Source organism: Tamandua tetradactyla, chromosome 16, assembly GCF_023851605.1.
Source record: "Tamandua tetradactyla isolate mTamTet1 chromosome 16, mTamTet1.pri, whole genome shotgun sequence".
NCBI lineage: Eukaryota > Metazoa > Chordata > Mammalia > Pilosa > Myrmecophagidae > Tamandua > Tamandua tetradactyla.
Genome location: NC_135342.1, coordinates 14165147 through 14185792, shown reverse-complemented (window position 1 = coordinate 14185792; position 20646 = coordinate 14165147). Strand labels below are relative to the sequence as shown.

Below are 20646 nucleotides of genomic sequence, written 5' to 3'. Positions count from 1 at the left end.
GGCCTGGAGAATTAAACGCCTACTCCTGGCGCTGCCGCTCAGTCTCCGGGGGGCTGTGGCGCGCGCTCTGTCCGCCTCCTGGTCGCCTCCGCTGTCGCCTGCACCTCCCGCCACCTCCCACGCCCTGGCCCGCCTCGGCGCCCGGCCAGCTCCAAGCCCCTTCCCCCCTCTCCCGGCACCACCACGCAGAGTCGGGAGCCAGGGAAGGGTCAGGTTTTAATGTCCCCGCCTGCAGCCTGGCGGCCGTGGCTCACTCAGACGGAGGCCGGCCCGCGTCGTCGGGGCCCTCGGCGGTGGCCGCGCCGTCGTCCTCCGGCAGCAGCTCCACGTCCAGCTCCAGCTGGCCCATGTAGAGGCCCACGGCACAAGCCCAGAGCAGGCCGGCGGCCAGCACGGCCCCGATGCCCGCCGCCGCGCCCCCCAGCGACAACTGCATGGGTCCCCGCAGCGCCGCCAGGCCCACGGCGTAGGAGGCGCCGCCCCACACCACGCACAGGCCGCCTAGCAGGAAGAAGCCTGTGGGGAGAGGCGAGGGCTGCCGTCAGCGGGCGGAGGGGCGAGGGGGCCAGGCCGCAGTACTCTCGCAGCCAGAGACCAGCATCAGGAGCTGCAGTGGGGTCCGAACTGGGGGGGGGGGGGGGGCAACCTCGGGGGCATGGTGGGGTCAGGGGTAGTACAGAGCCAGGGTTGGGTGCCCCAGAAGGTGTCAGAAGGGGCGTCTAGGTTCAAAGGATGGTGAGAGCAAGGATGGGGTTGAAGGGGCAAAGGCGGGGTCAGAAAGTGCTGGATAGGGGGTCTCAACAGAGAGGGTGAGGATGTTTCCTTCTGGGGGGAGAAATCGGAGGAGGTCTGCACTTGGCTGGGGGGTTGGGAGGGGGCAGGAAGGAGTCTGGGCCCACGGTGTGTGTGTGTGTGGGGCTCTATATTCCTGGTGGGAGGAGCGGCTGTACTCTGGGGTGGGGTGGGGTAGGGTGGGGGATCTGCACTCACCGTAGGCAGCTTCCCGACCCATGTCACTCTGCATGAAGGAGATGACCCCGATACCTGACGCCAGGAGGCCATTGCGGAACCAGGAGAGGAAGGCTGGAGGGAGGGGGAGACGTCAGCCCAAAGCCTGCCTCCTGGCTCCCCTTTAGCCCATCCCCCCAAATTCTCTGACCTCCAAACTACAACACCGAAGATTCAAGACAGAGTCTGCAGAATCTGGGGGTGAATCTAGTTGGAGACTGCAGAACTAAACCTGAGGACAGGAAGCCCCCCTTCCCACAGGTGGATCCCGATGCATCCTCCCCATTTCTTTCTCAGACCTCGGGGACAATTTATTCCCTCATCGCAAGCCTCTCTCCACCTCCTCCCTCACCTTTCCGCAAATGCCCTCGCCCCCTACTACCGGATGCATCACATCCGCATCTTCCGCGATTGGAGTCCCTGGCCCGGCGATAACAGCGCAGTTACGGCCCCCCACCCGGTGTCATCCCGTCCCCCGCAGCCTAAATCACCTCTCCCTCCTATCGGTGCGTCCCCTCCTACCCGGAACCGCCCGCTTGGTGCGCATGGACTCCCGCCTTCCGCAGAGGGGACGCCTCTTGTGTCCCAATAGGCCCTCCAAGGAGGACCCCACTTGAGGCAGGACCCCCGCCCTGAGCTCTCTGGAGGTCTCTCTCTCATCCAGACCCGTCCCCTCCTATAAGGCTGCCCCTCCGAAACGGTCCAACCTCTCCGGGCCCCTCTGCACCCGCTAACCCGGACAGACGGTCCAAGCCGCCAGCCGCGTCCTGTCCGGACAGACTGCGCTCCTGCAGCGCGCGCCCCCTGCCCTGACGCGGAAGCCCTCCTCCCTCCTGCACCTCGGCCCGATTCCGGCAGAAGCCCCCCTCCCCGCACGCGCGCCCCGCGCCGGCTGATCGGCGACCCGGAGTCCCCTCTCCCACGCGGCCCGACCCCGGAGCCCGCCACCAACCTGTCTCATGAGCCTTCCGAAGGAGCCAGGCGTCCGCGCGGTCCAGCTCGGACACTGGGGGCGGTGAGGCCCCGGCGCGGGGGCCGTGGCCCGGCGCAAAGGACCCCCGGGCGCCCCCGCTCCGGGGCCGCGGAGGCGGCAGCAGCGCCCCCCGGAAGCGGAGTCGGGCCAGGCGGGCGGCGCGAGCCCACCACCAGCCACCTCCCATGGTTCGTTCTACGGCCGCCGCGCTCCGCCCCGCCCCACGGACCGCCCGTAGGCTGCAGTCCGCTTCACTCAGGCGTAGCGACTCCCCGAGTGGTTACGCGCTTGCCACTCAGGCCCGACGCGCACTGCTCATTGGTCAGAATACCTATGGCTCCCTCCTCTGCCATCTGTGCCGGTACGGTGCGTCCCCCCTTGACTCTGCCTTTAGACTACGAATCCCATTGCTCATTGCGCCCGGGGTGGGCGGGTCGTCGGGAGCCGACGGCGCAAGGCCTGCTGGGACTTGTAGGTTTCACAATGATAAATTTAATTCCAGTAGCCCAAAACGAAACAAAGCTCTGTAGACTGAATCCCTTTGCAGAATCTCTGGCGAGCCCAGAGGAGAACGAGCGGTTACTGCTAATACTTAGTTGTATTCCTCTCCAATCTTTTTTTCTATGCAGATGTAAAACGATATGCCCTTTGATAAATTACTTTTTTCATATAACAATATATCGTGAAGATTGCCCTGCGGTGTTGAATATTTTTTCATGGCATAATATATATATATATATTTAATATCATTTATCTGGAACATGGACCAAAATGAGAACGGATCCCCTGCTCCCGTCTTGTCCCAGACGTCATGGTTAACGGCGTATACCAGATATAAAAAGATGAATTTTACGTTTATACACTAGCAGCAAACGCTTGTAAAATGAGACTTAATGTCATTCCCTTTACAATAGCATGAAAAAACATAAAGTACTTAGGAATAAGTTTAATCAAAGACGTGTACGACCTGAACACCTGGAAAGAGATACTGTAGCATGTTCATGGGTTTTACCTTTTCTAATGTGCGATTCAGTGTCTTGGTCTATTCACACGGTTGCAACCAGCGGCGCTATATAATCCTAAAACATTTTCGTCATCCCCAAAAGAAGGTCCCCACCCACTAGCAGTTGCTCCCGGTTCCTCCCTTCCCACCCCAGCTCCTGGCAACCACTAAATCTGCTTTATGTCTCTCTAGATTTGCCTGTTCTGGACATTTCATGGGAATGGACTCATACGGTACGTGGTCTTTTATGTCTGGCTCCTCTTCCGCAGCATCGTGTTTCCAAGGTCCTTCTATGCAGTAGCGAGTATCAGCACCGCATTCCCTTTTATGGCCCGAGTGGGTTGTTTGCACACAGGGGCAGTTATGAATAATGCTTCAGAGAACATTCGTGTACACGTTTTTGTGTGAATGCATGTTTTCCGTTCTCCTGGGTGTATGCTTAGGAATGGAATTGCTGTTTGCTGCTGAGTGTTGGAAGTTGACGTAACATCTAGCAATGATGCTGTGCAGCCGGTGGGAGGCGTGGTCGTGGCGCCCCGGGGAATCTCCGAGCGCAACCCCCCAGGCCTGGCAGATCTAAGGGGCCCGTCCACAGCTTGCATGGCACCTGCAAACAAGGAGGGACGCTCGGGGTCCCGGGGGACATTAGTAGACCTTCGCACTGTTCTCCAGACTGCTCCAGCCCGCCGCCTCCTGGGCGCTTGGCAGGATCGCGCTCCCCTGCCAACCCTGGCGGTGCGTCTTGCCGCAGCCGATGAAATAGGAGCAGGAGCTAACTCAGTGGCTTCCGGAAGGAGGCAGTTAAGAGCCCACACACTGTTCTCCACCTACCCTTCCCCTGGTCAAGGGGGGTCCTACGGGAGGAGCTCCTTCGGGCTGAGCAGAACCCCAAGCTGATCCTGAATGAAAAAGAAACTTCGGTAACTTGAAGCCGCCAAGGTTTGGAAGTTGTGTGTTTTCTGCAGGGTAACCGAGCTCTTCCTTACTAAGGCATTTCATAGGCTCCAAATCTTTAGAAATGGTTCTGGGGTATTGTTAAAAAGTCACAGTGCAGAACCGTGGAGACAAAAAGTAGCTTGTCTTCACCTGGGCAAGTCATTTGTCAATATTCAGGTTGACTTCGGATGATAGCTAAGATGGAAAAAATTCACAAAATTGGTTTGCCTCTGGAAAGGTGTTTTGTTTTGCCAAATGCATATACCAGAAATGGGTTGGCTTTTGCAATGGGGATTTATTAACTTAAAATTTGCAGTTCTTAGGCTGTGAAAATGTCCAACTCAAGGCATCAACAGGACGATACCTGGACTTTGAAGGCAGGCTGCTGACATCCAGGGCACCCCTGTCACATGGGATGGCACATGGCTGACGTCTCCTGGTCCTTTGCTCTCGGGTTTTGTTGCTTTCTGTCTGGCTACTCCATCTCTTAGCTTCTCTGGGTGCCTCTCTGAATTCCATGTCTGGGCTTTTTCTGTGAGCTTCTCTTAATTTCATTTCTTAGTTCTGTACGTGTTTTGTCCTCTTTATTAAGGACTCCAGTGAAAGGATTAAAACCTACCTTGAAATAACCTAATCAAAAGGTCCCCCCCTGTGGCTTTACACCCACAGGAATGGATTAAAAGAATATGATCTTTTCTGGGAGACATGCAGCTTCAGACTACCACAGAGGTGAGGTCAGGGATTGCCTGGAATGGGGCATGTGGGAATTTGCTGCTCTCTATAGTCATAGAGGGTTGGGTTACATAGACTATGCATTTCTCAAGGCCCAAAGGACATACGCATAAGAGTTGTGAAATATGGAAATTTACCTTAAAAAAAAAGCAACTGTAAACAAATATCGAACTCTGGTTCATGATATACAGGCTGAAGGGGTCAGGGGCATGGGTTCTGACATTTGGAACTTATTGGGAAATGCATCAAAAATATGATGGCTGGATGAATAAAGGATGGGCCAGGGCCTAAAGGTGTGCTAAAGCAAGGACACCTGAATGTAAACAGTGTAGGTGGTAATCAGGGCAGACACCTGGGGAGCACCTTGAATTGGCTGCATGTAGTCTTTGACAGTGGAAGGCACTCAACTTGGCCAACACCCCTGACCACTTCTGCCCTGCCTCAGTCTCCCCTTCTTGCTCTAGCTGTGATGCTCGTCACAGCCCCACTTGCTGAACTTAGCCCCTTTCCAGACGACCACCTCCCTCTCCTCTCTTCCTCCCCTCCCACATCTGCCACAACTAATCCAGTTACCCTCATCCATCAACTCTACCCCCTAGGTCTCAAACCATCAGCCCGCACTGCCTCAAACCTCCTTGGTTTCGGTACTTACCTCCTCCTGACTTGTCCCACTGGGCATCCTGCCTCTCGCCATTCCCTGGCCTGCCCATTCCCTGCACCCCTTCCAGAGGACCCGCCAGGTCCTCAAACTCTTCCTGCCTCTCGCAGGCCCGTCCTTGGCAGTGTTGCCAACCGTGGGACCTGGTGCATGGCACATGCCTTCCTGCCTTAGACACCTGAAGGGTTGGATGGCTTCCCCCTCCAAGCAGTGGGGCATGCAGGTCCAGGATAGTGGATCTTTGATTAGTAGAAGTAAGCATGAGGATTCTAACCCCCTATGCCAGGAGCCTATGCAGGAAGAGGTGCACGCCCTAATCCTGGCCACATGAAAGGAGTGATTCTGGGGGCTTCTGGGAAGTGCTTTCTGGCTCTTCAAGCTTCTTGGGAAGAAAGTTCCTTCTCTGCTCCTGTCCAAGGAGCTGATACGGGAGCCAGGGAGCTGCACTAGGCACCTCGCCACCACACGGGAGCTGGGCCGGCACGCTGGCCTGGCTGGCCTGGAGTCGGGTGATCACAGATGTTCTGGGAAATGATGGGCTCCGGCCCTTGAAACCAACTGGGTCGGGGTTTTCTGTTATAGATGAAATCATCATTACGTGGGACAGAGGAGTTAGAAGAAACTCAAAGATTAAACTCTGAATTTCGACGTGAACCTAGAATTTACATGCTTAGGGCAGTTAACTGGTGTATGGGCAAGGAGAGCCCCTCCCTAAGGAATGCTTGGGGTTGGTTCCCACTTACAGGGTAGAGCAGGCCCCCAAAGATGCCCACATCTTAATCTCTGGAACCTGAGATTATCAGCTTCAGTAGCAAAAGGGACTTTGCAGATGTGACTAAATTAGGGACCTTGAGATGGAAGAGTAGCCTGGAGTGCCAAGGTGGGCCCAACGTGATCCCGAGGGGAGCTTTTCCAGCCGTGATCAGAGGAAGATGTGGGAAGGCAGTGTGATGTCGCCGTGAAGGTGGAAGAAAGGGTCCAGACCTGAGCCACAGGATGCAGGCAGCCTCTGGAAACTGGGTAAGGCAAGGATATGGATTCTCCTCGATGTTCCAGGAAGGAACATGGCCCTGGCCACAGCTTGGTTTTAAGCCACAAAATCAGCGGTAATTTGTACAAAATCCTTGGGAACTACAGGCCACTCCAACACGGAGGCCAAAACAGGTCCCAAGGCAACGTGGCTATTCTCCTGGCTGGCCCTGCTCCTCCCACCCTCGCCTGGGTGTGGCTTCCACACAGCTGAGCCCCCGCTTAACTATTTAGAGCACCCCGATTCTTGTCACTCCTGCAGCTCTAGGATGACGTAGGGTCATCAGCAGCGCAGAGACCAGACAGGCAAGGCCGGCACTTTAAAATAACTGCATCCTTTAATGGCAGGAATACAATTATCAGATTAAGAGACCACAGGAGAGAGGGCAGATGATGTTTCTGGAAGACAGTTATGGAGTACAAAAAGGGGTGAAATAGTCATGCGGCGATCATTGTAAAAATACAGTACGTTATATACATATTTGCACCATCAACTTTCAACTCTGAAATCGTATTTACACTTTTGTTACAATCCTGGTTAGAGAACAATTTTTCTTTAAAAGCTCCGGCCTGATGGCAAATGAAAATGATGGGTGAATTCATAGTCCCATGAGGTTTTTAGGCTTAATATTCCAAAAGGAGGGCTCCAGCTTCTATTTCATCCACAGATTTCGGTTTTAAAAAAGTATTTAATTTTTCTTTTACAAAAGGAAAATCTCTGAGGATAAGGAGAAAAGGGGGGTGGGGGAAGAGGGAACAAAACACCACCACACTGTACTCTTACTTTACAAACACCAAGGGCTGCAGCCCTCTGCTTCGAGGCCAACATTGGTGGCTGAAGAAAAAAAAAATCTCACTTATGATTGTTTAAAAAAAAAAAACAAAACACAAAAACCCAAACCAACCTGATCACGGTGCAATGACCTGGGAGGCTCACCGGTGCGTGCCCTGCCTCTCCCACCCTGCCTTCTGGCCCCGAACCTGTTATTTTTTTTCTTGAGGTGGGGGTGGGTATCCTTTGGCTGGTAACCACGTTTCCTCATTATCAGTAAGGAGAGGCAGGAGCCCTAAGCCAGGTGGCAGAGGGGACAGGCGCTAGGCTCGGGAGACAAGGCAGGAGCAGGGCTGGGCAATGGCTTCAGGCCAGGCAGGTCCAGGAGGCTCTGAGGGCCAGACCCCAGTGCCACCCCCACCCGCCGGGGGGCCTGGTCCCTCTCCTGGAAAGGGCCCAGCAGCCCCACCCTGGCCTGGCTGCAGTCTCACCCATCTTCCTCAGCCCCCTTCGGGAAGTGTCCGCACACCTAACACCCCTCTGGACCCAAGTGCCTATAGGCTCAGAGGAGGAAACCCAAACACTCTGCCTCGTCCCCACCAATCTGTTCAACAGGCACAGAGCAGAAACACTTTCTCCAAAAGCCGCCAGGTCCCCTCTGCAGGAGCCTGGCGGGAGCAGCCACGCGATAGATCCCAGAGGGACTGTAAAGGGGCTGGGGCCATCTGGCAGGCAGTGCAGACATGATGCTCTGGCTTTTGAGGACCAGGGGGAGACCCCGCCTTGGTGGGGGATGGAGAGGAGGGTGCAGCTGCAACGGGATAGGTAATACTGACGGAAAACACAAGGCTGTGGGTCCCCGCTGGCCAGGAGCTACCTGGGGGAGTGGGGGTGTCCCTGACACCAGCCCCTGGGCTCCAGGTCCATCTTTCGGCTGAAGGCTTCCAAAGGCAGAGGTGGCGGGTAGGGCCTCGTGTGCGGATCCAGGTGAGCCATCAGCGGGAGAGGACCTCGCTTCTCCCAGCCCCGGCGAACAGTAAGGGTGGGGTGGGCTTATTTTCTTTTTTGGTTAGTTTTTCTCTTCTACCATCTCCTAAAATGATGTGTCATGGCCCACACACCACAGCGGAGATGGGGACAGTGGGCCCTTGGGTTCCAGAAGCGCCGAGATCTGCTTCCGTGGGTCCTGCCCCACTGTCTCACCCATCTCTCTTCATTCAGACAACAGGATGAGTCTCATTCCGGCGCCTTCTCCATCCCTCCTGTTTCCTCTGAGAGCGAGGGGGAGGAGGGGCCCCCGCTGGGGCCCAGGGGCCTCACCACGGCTCACAGCACAAACGTTTTCTTGTCAGGAGCCGCGTGGTGCTGACCAGAACTGAAGACGGTTATATACAATTTAAGTTTCAAAGAAAGTATTACTTTAAAAAAAAAAACAGAAAAAAAAAAGAAAAAAGAATGCCCGACCCACCCCCAGTCCCCCGATCTGGCTGCCGCCCTGCTGCAGGTGCGGGCGGGGCGCCCAGGCGGGCAGGGGGAGCACGGCCCTGGTGGAACACTACTGGCAGAAGGGGGAAGCGGTGGGATCAAAGCCTTTAAAAACGTCCTTCAGGGATCCTGCGTCCTGCTCGCCCTCCCGGGCTGGGCTGTTGCCGGCGAAGGGGCTTCCGGAGCCCGTCTTGGGTGCCTGTTTCACGGTCCCAAAAAGGGTAGGCACAGGCAGGCTGTGCACGCCAGGCTGGGGCAGGGTCCCCTCCTGCGGCGGGGTGCCTGTGGTGGTGGCAGGGGCTGCGGCAGCCTTGGGCCGGGGCCGGTTGTAGCTGTTGTATCTGTCCGTGGCCGTGGCCATGGCCCCGTCTGCACCAGCCTTGCCTGCCTCAGGCTGCTCCAGGGCAGACTTGCGCACAAAGGGTGGCTCCTTGGTCTTGGTGGCCAGGCTCTTGCCGTTACCCTCGGGGCCCTTGGGCTGTGAGCCCGCATCGGCAGCGGGCTCTGCGGCTTTGCCCGCAGCGTTGGGAGTCCTCGGGTCGTAGAGGCTGATGCCACTTAGCACGCTGCTCTGCCCGCTCCCACCGCCTTGGCCCAGCCCCCCAGCCGCCAGCACGCGTGGGTCGTAGGGAGCGATGGCTGGGGGCGAGGACTCCCCACTGGGGCTGGCGGCTGGCCCCGGGTTCTCGGGAGGGCCAGACTTGACAGCCCGGGCAGGGGCAGCAGGGTCAGCTGGCTTCTGCAGTCGAGGGTCAGTGGGAGCTTTTCGCACCCGGGGGTCACTGGGCTTGTCACCTGGGCCAGGGGCTGCCGAGGGGCCAGGGACATTGACAGTTTTGAGGATGCGCGAGAGGAGTTCAAAGTCAGGTAGGTTGGAGCCGGAGGGGCCAGGCTCTGCAGAGGTGCCAGGGCGCTGCCGGGGGTTGGGGGGTCCGGCGGTGGTAGAACGGTGCAGCCTGGGGTCCAGGGTGGGCAAGGACTGCAGGGCCGCGGGGACAGGAGGCACGGAGTCCTGCTTGGGGATGGGCAGGGGGATCAGGTCCTCAGGGTTCCAGAGCACAGTGCGGGCGAAGTTGGGCCTGCTCAAGGTTACGTCCTTCTTGATGTGGCTGAACTGCTGCAACTGTGAACGCGGGTCTCGCAGCGGGTGCCCGGGAAGGGGCTCAAGGGGGATGTTAACTGCCTTCTCCCGGAGAGCCCGTTCCCCCTCCTCCTCCTCGGCGGGGGGCGGCCCGGAGCCCTTGGAGCTGGCAGGGCTCGGGTGGAGGGCACCCTCAGGCTTTGAGGCTGGCAGGGAGCGAGCCAGCCGGGGGTCGGAGGGTCCTACTTCCGCTGGGCCGGGCCCACCAGAGGCCTCGGCATGGCGGGTGAGTCTGGGGTCCCGGCTGAGGCGGGGGTCAGACAGCCGACCTCCTGTGGGGTGTCCTTTCTGGAGGCGGGGGTCCCCCAGTCCACTGCCGCTCAGCTCCCCAACAGAGGCCTGGGGCCGGCTTGACGTCTGTTGCCTCAACGTCTTCAGGATGGAGGTAACGCTGCTCCCGCCCTCGTCCTCATCACTTGAGTACCAGTTTCCGGTGTCTCCTGAGAGAGAGAAAAGGAAAGCAATGAGGGGGGCTCCACATCCACCAGCCCTCTTCAGAGCCTAGACAGCCACGGGGTGAAGGCGCCTCTGCCTCTCAGAGCCTCCGTCTCTCCTCTGAATCCCCACCTACTCCCCACATGGGCTGCCTGGGGACCGATGTGGCCAGGTGTGTGCAGGGTGTGGCTGAGGTTGGGGACAGTGCTGCAACCCCCAGCAGGGCGCCCTATCATCACACCACCAGATAGCTGAGATGGAGGCATGGTGGCATGGAATCAGGGGCCAGGGTCCTGCAGACTCTTTTAGGCCGTCTTGGCAGCAGCTGCTACTGACTGAGCTCTCAGCAGGCTTAGGGCTCAGACACCAGGTCCCGGCCTCCTCAAGGGGGGGAGGGGGCACTGTTCCAGCCCTCCAGGGAGTGTGGCATCAAACCCACTTGCACAGCTAACTCGGGCCACCCTTCTGCCCCTTCCAGTTGTCCTTCTTTGCCAGCCTGGCTCCAGTCAGGGCCCCCCTAGTGCTTGCCTCAGGTTCTGAACATGGCCCCACCACCTCTCCCTAGGGAGGATGCCCCCGAGTGGACCATGGTGCCTTCTACCTTGGCGGTTGCTGTGACTGGACTTACTCTTGGGTCCCCTAATAGATGAGGAGCTCTCACCTCTGGCTTTGTGAAAGCATGTTCTGGGGAAAGGGGACTGTGAAAGGCTCCCTAAAGCCTCCTGTCAGGGAACAGGCAGTCCATCCCACCAGCCTGCCAGCTCCGAAGATCACCCACCTCCTTTTGCAATATGCTCAGGACCTCCCCAGACCCCCAGAAGGCAGCTCTGCCTTCCTGGGATCACCATCCAGTTTTCTTGGGGACACGCAGCGTCCATGGTCAGCCGGGCCTCACAGCCCTGGGAATGCATCCCCCCACCCCCCTGGATCCTTCCTGACAGGAACCCAACCTGGGCACCCCCACCTCTTCCCTGTGAGCCCCAGTGGCCTGCACCACAGGGGGAGGCCCCACCCCTGGGGAGGACACATGCCTTCCTCATTCTCCCGGTCCTGCTTGCTGCTCTCAGCCAGCCTCCTCGCTCTCTCCTCCTCCTCCTGCTGCTTCTGCTGGATCCTCAGGTACAGGGCCCTCTGGGCTGAGGGCAGGAAGTCAGGGACACTGGCACCCGGCTTTGGCCGACCTGGAGGCCCTCCCTCAGAGAAGCTATCAGGTTCCAGAGGGTGCTCGGGGAAGAGGTGCTCCCCAGGCTGCCCCGGCAGCTCTTCGTAGCGCCCGTAGTCCTCTGTGGCAGGGGAGAACGAGGGTACACGTCGGGAAGGGCCCGAGGCGCTGGCTGCACCCGGCCCAGTCCCACAGAAGGCAGAGGGCGAGAGAAGGATCTATAGAGCCTCCCTCCTAACCTCCTGGGACGGTCTCCAACACCAGGTCCCAGGAGAGCCCAGCAGTGGGGATGGACACAGGCAAATGCTTATGAAGTGCCAAGAAGACAGGACACTTTTGGCTTTTCGTAAAACACCACAGAATGGCTTTGGAAAGAAAGACACAGAACAGACCATGGGAGAGGGTACAGCTGAATGGTTTGAATTGTTTTCGACAAACACTGTTTCTCTTTCTTTCTTTCTTTTGGGGGAGTGCATGGTCCAGGAATCGAACCCGGGTCTCCCTCATGGAAGATGTGCATCCTACCAATGAACGACCCATGCACCCTACTGTGTTTCTTTTTAATAACCAATAAAGAAAAAACACTCCTAGTGAGCTCACAGTTTGAAAAAAAAAGAAAGAAACCAGTAAAAGAAAGGAAAGAAATACACCAAAACATGGCAATGACCCAGAGTCAACCCAGACAGAGAGAGACTCATGGGTGAGTGTTTCTTTTCCTTTCTATGTTCCCAATCTCTGGGAACATTGACAAGCCTGTTATTGCCATCGAGGAATTAGAAGGAAGCTCGAAGTTGAAGTCCCTTCCTTGACTCCTTAGGAGTCGGCTGCCAGCCTCCTCCCTCTGCCAGCTCCACCCACGCCGGCACCAATGGGCTGGCCCCAGTGAAAGAAGAGCGGGCAGAGGCTCCAGGGCTGCGGGGGAGCAGGCCTAGGACCAGTCTTTCGATACTGTGTGTGAGAGAGAGACACATGCAGACAGAGCATCTCCCTCCAGCACTGTCCCTGTGAACATACTTCAAGGGGGCAATGGCCTGAATCTGCACCATGAGACCACTGTGCACTTCAAGTGTGGTGAGCACTCCTGACAAACTGGCTTTGGAATTTAAATTTAAAAATTTAAACTTAGGGTGGCCATGCTGGCTCAGTGGCAAAGTTCTTGCCTGCCATGCCAGAGACCCAGGTTCAATTTCTGGTGCCTGCCCATGCAAAAAAAAAACAAACATTAAACTTAACCAGGCACCTAACCCTAAGGTTGTCATATTAGTACATGCCAGTCTAGTAAAATGAGCTGAGACTACAGAAGAAATTAAAATTCTGACTTTTTTTTATACGCTTTGCATTATTGAAAGTTTACAACAAATGCTTTTCCTATATAATTAAAAAGTTATTACTCTCATAAATATTCTGAAACCAAAAGTACATAAAGCAAAAAGTGAAAGGTGCCCTTCTCCTAGCTCCTGAACCGCTCTATATCTAACCTTGAGAGGGTGTCTGCTCACACCACAACTCGGGCTCAGGGCTGGGGACATGTGGTGGAAGCAGACAGCCGTGGTCCCTCCTTCAGTGAACTGACAGTCGAAAGTGAGTTATTTAGTGGTCAGGTATCTTGGTGGATATACCACAACCACTGAACTGCGTAGTTTAAATGGGTAGATTTTATGGTATGTGAATGATACGTTTTTACCAAGGAGCAAGGCCATGGGACATACAGCCCCGCTCCCTCGGCAGCCTGCTCTCCCGTCTGCCTCTCCCCAGCCTCCCAATGGCAGCCCAGCCCCTGACCAGTCACAGGCACTCACGTCTGCTCTAGCGGCTTCAGATGCCACCACAGGCTACCCACTGCCAGTTTTCATCACCTCCAGCTTCCTTTCCAACCACCCCCTCAGACTTCGCGCTGGGCAGTCCACCAAATCCTCACACCTCATCTCACACGGTGAAGAGGAGAAGTGCTGACGCCCACCTTGGTGCCCCCCGCCCAGGCACCCTGTCCTCCTGCGTCTCCTGCCTGCTTTGGAATGCGCACGAGTGGGTGAGGCCCATGGCACCATCTCCACACCAGACCGCCCATGCCCTGCCCCAGCCCCACACCTCTGTGCTGACCGGGTACTTTCCCCCATGTGGCTCCCGCCCCACTGCCCTCTCCGCAGGCAGCATCAGTTCATCACCACGACTCTTCCACCACAGGGCAGCTGGGTGCCCTGCCAGCCACTGACCTCTCTCCCTTAGCCTCCTCTCTAGGCCCTGCTGGCCTTCTCAGCTTTCCTTAAACAAGCTTAAATGTGTCTCAAGTCACATTCCCCTTCACAGAGAGGCCTCTTTTTACCACAGCCACCTTCCCGCCTGCCCAGTCCAGCCGTTCTCTCCTTGATCTTATTTTCTCCTAAAGCCACCATCAACATAGAAATTAGCTTATTCGTTTATTCACAAGTTCCCTCTCTGTTCCTTCTACTAGAAGTGGCCAGGGAAAGCCTTGCTTATTCGAACCTATGGGTGATACATGGCATCCTGTGAGAAAATTAAGTAAACAGCCTCGTCTTTCTAAAGACTGTGCACTGGGGCTTGTCTGACAGCTGCAAAAAGTTTAAGCTGCTCCCTGACCGTCGGACAACAAGTCTTCTTGTTTTAAGAAAAGAAAATAAGATGGAAGAAAAATGGTCTGTCATGGGTACAGAAAGCACAGACACAAAGGTCAACACCAGTAGTTCTAATCGAAGAACTGTCTGGGAGGAGGGAGCTTCGGCAAGGGCACTTTCTTGCCCTGAAGGGACTGCACATGCCACCCCCTAACTTGCCACACTCCTAGGTCCAGACACACTGAGTAAAACTGTCAGGAAATGAAACAAGTCACAGCTCTAACAGTCACAGAAGTCTTTTCTGCCTCAACGGGGTGGTGACCCCCCTGTCACTGAAGATACCCAACTGTCAAACAGAACAGGGATGGAGATGGATTCATGCTCAGAGGGGCGTGGCTCAAGAAGAACCACCAGGTGCCGATGGCCGAGCCCTACTGTGCTAGCACCAGCGGCCATGCCCCAGCCCCCACCCAAGCACCCCACATACCTGCGTCCCCAAGGAGGCCTGGCTCCATCTCCACGCCCTCCTGCTGCTGGTAGAAGTTCTCATAGAAGTTCTGCGCTGGTGGGATGGGGGGCATCATTCCAGAATGTGGGGAGTCTCCGGGACCATAGGGCATCATCGGGGGGCCGCTAGGTCCCAAGGGCGGGCCGGGGTTCATGCCAGGGCCCATCGGCATGTCGGGGTGCATTTCAGGGTGCATGTCGGGGTGCATGTCAGGATGCATGTCAGGGTGCATGTCGGGATGCATTGGTCCCCCCAAGGGCCCTGGGGGTCCCATGTTGGGCCCAGGGCCCATTGGCCCTGGGGGTCCACCAGGTCCAGGAAATCTAAAAGGAGGAGGAACAGGTACCAGTGAGTGGGGCTGCAGAGGAAGAGAGGAGGAGATGTGAAAGATGAGGTCCCGCCAGGAAATACTGCCAGGTGGGTGAAGGGCTGAGGAGCCCGGGACTCAGACGGCGCTGCAGGGCCTGGGCACCCTGCCCCAGCCAGGTGCACAGCAGCAGCCCTGGGCACAGAAGGAGCTTGGCTCAGGCAGAACAGCCCCCACCCATCTTACTTTGAGCCCAGGCCACTCACCTCACGCCCAACTTCTCGGCCAACTGCCCTGTGGGCCGGACCACAATCTCAAACAAGGAGGGGATCTTCTTGTTGTACATGTCCTGCTGCTGCTGTAGCTGCTGTGGGGACAGCGGCTCGTGCACCGGCATGGGCATCTGAGGGGGCCCAGGGGGCGGGGGCGGGGGCGGGGGTGGGGGTGGGGGGCCGCCCTGCATGGGCCTGCCATTGGGAGAGGTCGGGGCCTGCGGGCCAGGGGGCCGAGGGGGTGTGGGCAAGAGGCCCACACCAGGGGGAGGTTTGGGCAGGGGGTTAATTCCCTGCTTCTTCAGCTCCTCAACTTCCTTCTCATCCTCTGCGCCTGCTTCCGCATCATCTGCCAACATCTACAAGAACAGAATGAGAATAGAAGGGAGGGTCACCTGATACCCAAAAACACTGCAGGAGTCAGGTGGAATTAGGTGGAGGCATACCTCTCTGCTGTGGAGAAAGACTAAAACGCAAGGACTCTGGGGACCTCATCACATAGGCCAGCCGGCAGGGAAGGAGTTTGATAGTCTCTCATTTCATGTAAGACCCACACTCCTCACTCTGACCTCTAAGCCCCAGAGCAGGACCAGGCATTGGGCAGGACCGAGCAGCACCCTGGAGGCTTTACCTTCTTCCATACCCCGGACTCTTATGACCCTGCCCACTGGCCTCATTTCAGTTCTAAGGACAGCTAAGTGCTCGCCAGCTCCAGGCCCCAGCCTGAGTCTAGCTTTTCTCTGGGCTCCTATTCCTCCCCCATCCCTGATATTGTGGCACCCTGCTGCCCAACACATGGGTCCAAATTAGCTGTCAGCTCAGGTGATCAGTCCCAGCCCCCACTGTTCCCTGCCAGGCACTGACTGCATCTGGTGACCTTGTTTACTGAACCATCTCCTTGGTCATCACCTGGCCCCCATCAGCTGTCACCTTCATGATGGCTGGCTAAGGCTGCTTTGCTCCCTGATGGATCCCCAGGGTCCAGTACAGAGCTCAAAACAAAGGTGATGTGCTGTTTGAATCTGTGGTGGACCCCAGAAAAGCCATGTTCTTTAGTCCTCACTCAATATTGCTGGCTAGGAGCCTTTTGATTGTTCCCATGGAGGTGAGACTCACCCGATTGTGGGTGTTAACTTGTGATTAAAGGGAGATGTGACTCTACCCATTCCACGTGGGCCCTGACTGGGATTCTTTAAAAGAGGAAACATTTTGGAGAGAGTCCCTATTTAGAGCCAAGAAAATGACAACAGCCAGAACCTACACTGCCAGAGACCTTTGGAGATGAAAAAGGAATACGTCCCCAGGGGAGCTTCATGAAACAATAAGCCTGGAGAGAAAGCGAGCAGACCTCCCCGTGTTTGCCATTGCCTTTCCAGTTGAGAGAGAAACCCTGAACTTCATCAACCTTTCTTGAGTGAAGGTAACCTCTTGTTGGTGACTTAATTTGGACATTTTAATAGTAATTGGGACATTTTCTCAGCTGTAGAACAAACTTATTAATAATTTCCCTTTTAAAGCCATTCTGTTTCTGGTATATCGCATTCTGGCAGCTAGCAAACTAGAACAGATTTTGGTACTGGAGAAGTGGGTGCTGCTGCAGTTCACAAATACCAAACATGTTAGAATGGCTTTTTAAATAGATAAGATAAAGATTTTGGAAGAGTTGTGAGGTGTTTGACAGAGACTGCTGGTTGAAATGTGGACTCTAAAGATACCTCTGGTGAGGCATGTGTTATTGCAAACTGGAAGGAAGGTGATCCTTGTTTTAAAATGGCAGATAATCTGGCAAAATTGACTAGTGGCTTTGGTTGGAAGAAAGATTTTAAAAGCCATGAACTTAGATATTTAGCACAAGAGATTTCCAAATTGAATGTGCAAAGTGTAGCCTCCTGTCTCAGCAACAGGAAAGAAATAAGCTGAGAACTGAACTCTTGAGTACAAAGAAACCAGAAATTGATTCTGGAAAATTCTGGGCTTCCAGGGAGGGAGACCCCAGAGAATTGTGCCCCACATGAGGACTTAACCAAACGTGGAACCAGTCAGCCACCTCAGAAAAAGCCAGGATTAGAAATGGAGTTATCCAGAAAGGAGTTACAGAAATTCCTGCTGTCTGATGGGGCACGATCCATGCTTACTACATAGAAAGCCAACAAAAGTGTTGCCAGATCTATATAAGCAGAACCACTGCCAGTCTGGACTCAGAGGGGCAGAAAAAGGATACACTGGAGGAAAAGTAACTTCAGAAGCAGAACTATGGAAGCGAAATGTCTAGAGTCAAGAAGCTTCGGGCTAGGAGAGCAGACCCACCCAACATGCGGAGAGGGTGAGTTTGCCCCAAAGGCAGATGGTGGGCAGTGGCAGAGTGGTGCTGCCTTAGGCCTTGGAGAAGGTGCAGCACATTCCTTGGGGATTTGGGAGAGACTGGCTGCCACCACAAGGAGGGGCTGAGCATGTGCCCTGGAAATGGCAGAGAACCCAGGAATGGCCCCAACGCTTGGAGAGGGTGGAGCTGAAAAAAAGGTGGTCTCCCCAGTGTCCCCCAAGGTTGCATTCAAAAAGAGGTGAACCGCTGTGTAGGGCCTTAGGAAGAGTGGGACTGCCGCTTTCTAAAGCCCCGAAGACAAATGACTCTCAAGACTTTGAAACCAATGGAGTCTGCGCTGCAGGTTTTCAAAACTGCTTAGGTCTGGTGACTCCTGTGTTTCTTCCAATTTCTCCCTATGGAAAATGGGGGTATATAATATGACTATCCCTCCTTTGTATTTTGGTAGCAAATAACTTGTTCTGAGTTTTTACAGTTCCAAAGCCAGAGGAGAATTTTGCCACAGAACTCACCATGCCCGTAGCAGAAGTTAATGAGATTTGTACTGTTTTGGACTTTGTATTGTATTTGTATTATTACTGAAACGGTTTAATACTTACTTAAATGTATTTTGCATTTGGAAAGAACAAGTCTTTTTGGGGTCCAAAGGGTGGAATGTGCTGGTCTGAATCTATGGTAGACCCCAGAAAAGCCATGTACTTTAGCCCTCATTCAATATTGCTGGCTGAGAGCTTTTTTTTTTTTTTTTTTTTTTACTGTCCCCCAGTTTCTTTTTCATTTTTTTTTTTTAAGTATGGAGGCTCAAGTATAAGATGTAGATTTAGTTTTGTTTGTTTAAGCTTTACCCAAAAAAATAAATAAATAAAACAAACTCCTGTGCATTCCATAAAAATTGACAGAGAAGCACCTGGCCAGAAGAGCAGAATGGTCAGCAGGTTTCCCGCTGGTATCCGTAGGCCAGGGGCGGGGCTGCACAGGGCAGGGCTGAAGGCTGCCTCTCCTTCCTTCAAGCCGTCCCCTGTCCCCTGACCTCCAGCCTCAAGCAACTTCCAAATACACATGGAATCAGATTTCCAGTTTTTCTTCTATCTTTCACACACCACAGTTATTTCATAAAACTTTTTCGTTTTACATTTTTTATACCAATCTAACAAAAAGGTGGGAAGGAAGGCAGACAGTGTATTTTATATCTATCAATGGAGGGAGGGCAGGAAGACAGGGGGCTGGAGTGAACAAAAAACACAGTATGGAAATACCAAGAGTTTTGATAGCAAAATGCTGTGGGAAGTAGGCCTCAGAGATGGAGAAGGATGTTTTTGGGGTTGTATTCTCAGAGAGAGATGATGCTGTGCAGTCGATGATGCAAGGTGTTATGTGGCCTGCTGGTGGGGGAGGGAAGGGGGAAAGGGAAGTAGAAAACGAGTTTCCTAAGAAAGGAACCTAACGGGTACATGGCATGTCTGGTTAGCGGGATGCACAGGTTTAACTGCTGCTTTCTCTTCAAAGCCTCCACCAGGTTGTTCTTAAGAGCTTCTTGTTTTGATCTGTCTGCAAATGTCTGCACAGACCTCAGCCCATTGACTATGTCCTTTGTTTTTCCAAAGTAGATTCCATTCAGCATATTTTTTATTTTATTCTCCATGTGCTCCACCAGGTGCCCGATCTTGGCTATGTGCGGGGGGCAGTTATTCACAGTTTTATCTTTCTCCATCTGTCTGTAAAGGCTGCCTCCGAGGTTCATGGTGCCTGAGCCGCACTGGTTGGCTTGCAGCCACAGCATCACCATGGAGGTCAACTTATAATGGGCAGTGTGACCACTAGATTTCTCCTGCACTTCCACCACATGGACGGAATCCCAGAAGCCTTTGATCTTTGATCCATCTCCAGCCTTCTTTATAAGGATCACTCTAGCAGAACCATGATCCAGATCCCAGAGGTAGACAGAGGAGACGCCATCTTCAAAATACAGGTCTCGATACTGGTCAAAGGCATTACTGGCTTCAACCTCCAGCTTTAGCAGCTGAGCAGACGGCATGGCCCCATCTTCCAATTGAGAGTCATACTTGTTACTCCATGTGACCTATAGGAGTCTCCATCTCTGTTGTAGTCACACAAAAGGTAATCCTTTCCCATCACCTTGTCTCTGGCAATTTTCAGTGGCCGGTCAACAGAAGACAGACTGGGGACCACGTCGATCAGGTCACTGAGGTTTTCCTTGATTTGCTGTGGAGGCAGGCGCCTCAGTAAGCGCAAGGCACAGTCCAGTGCTGATCACTCATGGTGGCAGCAGCGGTCCCCGTCCCAGCATCTGTAGCTCCCCGCCCCCCGCAGCAGAGCACAGCACTTCCACTTCCCCAGGTGCCCAGGATTGGCTGGGAGTTTTCTGATTGTTCCCATGGAGAAGTGACCACCCAATTGTGGGTATTATTTGATTAGAGGGAGACGTGACTCCACCCATTCCAGGTGGGCTCTGACTGGGATCCTTTAAAAGAGCAAACACTTTGGAGAGAATACCTTTCTAGAGCTATGAAAATGGCAAGAGAGGTCAAGATGGCGGCTTAATAATGTGTACATTTTAGTTTGTCCTCCGGAACAACTACTAAATAACCAGAAACAGTACAGAACAGCTCCTGGAGCCACAACAGTGACCAGACACACAGTGTACCCCAGTCCGGAGCAGCTGCGAGCACCCCCCAGAACCGTGAGTTTCCAAACCTGTGGTGGCCAGTGCCCCTCCCCCACAGGCCGCTTCCCAGAGGGGAAAGGAAAGGACTTTACCAGCAGCAGGAACTGAACACAATCAAACGCCAATTGTGGAACTAATTAACAAATTCTGACTACTAAAAATAGGCCCCTAGCTTAGGTGAACCTGATCAAAGCGGAGGTTGCTCATTTTTGCCCCGGTAACAGGGGGACAGGACTGACAGAAAAAGGGGAAATAAAAAAGAAGGAAACAGAAGTTTTTGTGGCTGTGTATCTACACAGGCTTGACTGCTTCTGGATACAGTGGCAGGACCTTTCAGGCTGCAAATGCCCCAGGCATAGGCAGAAGTGAGCTCTTTTGGGGGCTTATCTGGAGCTTGTGCCTTCCCCAGGGGAGGGGTGAAACCCCACCCAGGTAGAATCCCTCCATCAAGGAATTCAGACACCAGGGCTTGGTAATTTGAAGCCATTAAAACCAGCCTACAACCTCTCCTCTGTCTCCACCACGCCCCCGGCAGGGAGAGTCTGCCAAAGTTAAAGGTACCGCATCATCTTATGCTGGTGGGACCTGCAGTCAGACAAGCGCCACATACTGGGCAGGATAAGAAAAACAGAGTCCAGAGACT

At 54.6% G+C, this 20646-nt stretch overlaps 2 protein-coding genes and 1 pseudogene across 7 annotated transcripts in view; all 3 read right to left on the bottom strand.

Annotated features, from left to right (window-relative positions):
- Window positions 1–197: 197 nt before the first annotated feature.
- Window positions 198–2192, bottom strand: TMEM160 (transmembrane protein 160). The gene is made up of 3 exons (XM_077133589.1): window positions 1961–2192; window positions 991–1083; window positions 198–516 (listed from the first exon to the last, which is right to left on the bottom strand). Exons 1-3 carry the CDS (start codon window positions 2166–2168, stop codon window positions 251–253), a joined length of 567 nt encoding a protein of 188 aa, XP_076989704.1. The 5' UTR covers window positions 2169–2192; the 3' UTR covers window positions 198–250.
- Window positions 2193–6658: 4466 nt separating this feature from the next.
- The window catches only part of ZC3H4 (zinc finger CCCH-type containing 4), a 47952-nt gene continuing 33964 nt past the window's right edge, over window positions 6659–20646 (bottom strand). For all 6 annotated transcript variants that reach the window (XM_077131342.1, XM_077131344.1, XM_077131343.1 and 3 more), the window contains 4 exons: window positions 14989–15353; window positions 14395–14738; window positions 11204–11455; window positions 6659–10177 (listed from right to left, as the gene is read on the bottom strand). In XM_077131342.1, the coding sequence (XP_076987457.1) occupies window positions 8667–10177; window positions 11204–11455; window positions 14395–14738; window positions 14989–15353 (2472 nt within the window). In that variant the 3' untranslated portion in view covers window positions 6659–8666. The remainder of the gene's footprint in view (window positions 10178–11203; window positions 11456–14394; window positions 14739–14988; window positions 15354–20646) is intronic.
- On the bottom strand, window positions 15366–20245 carry LOC143658921 (F-actin-capping protein subunit beta pseudogene; annotated as a pseudogene).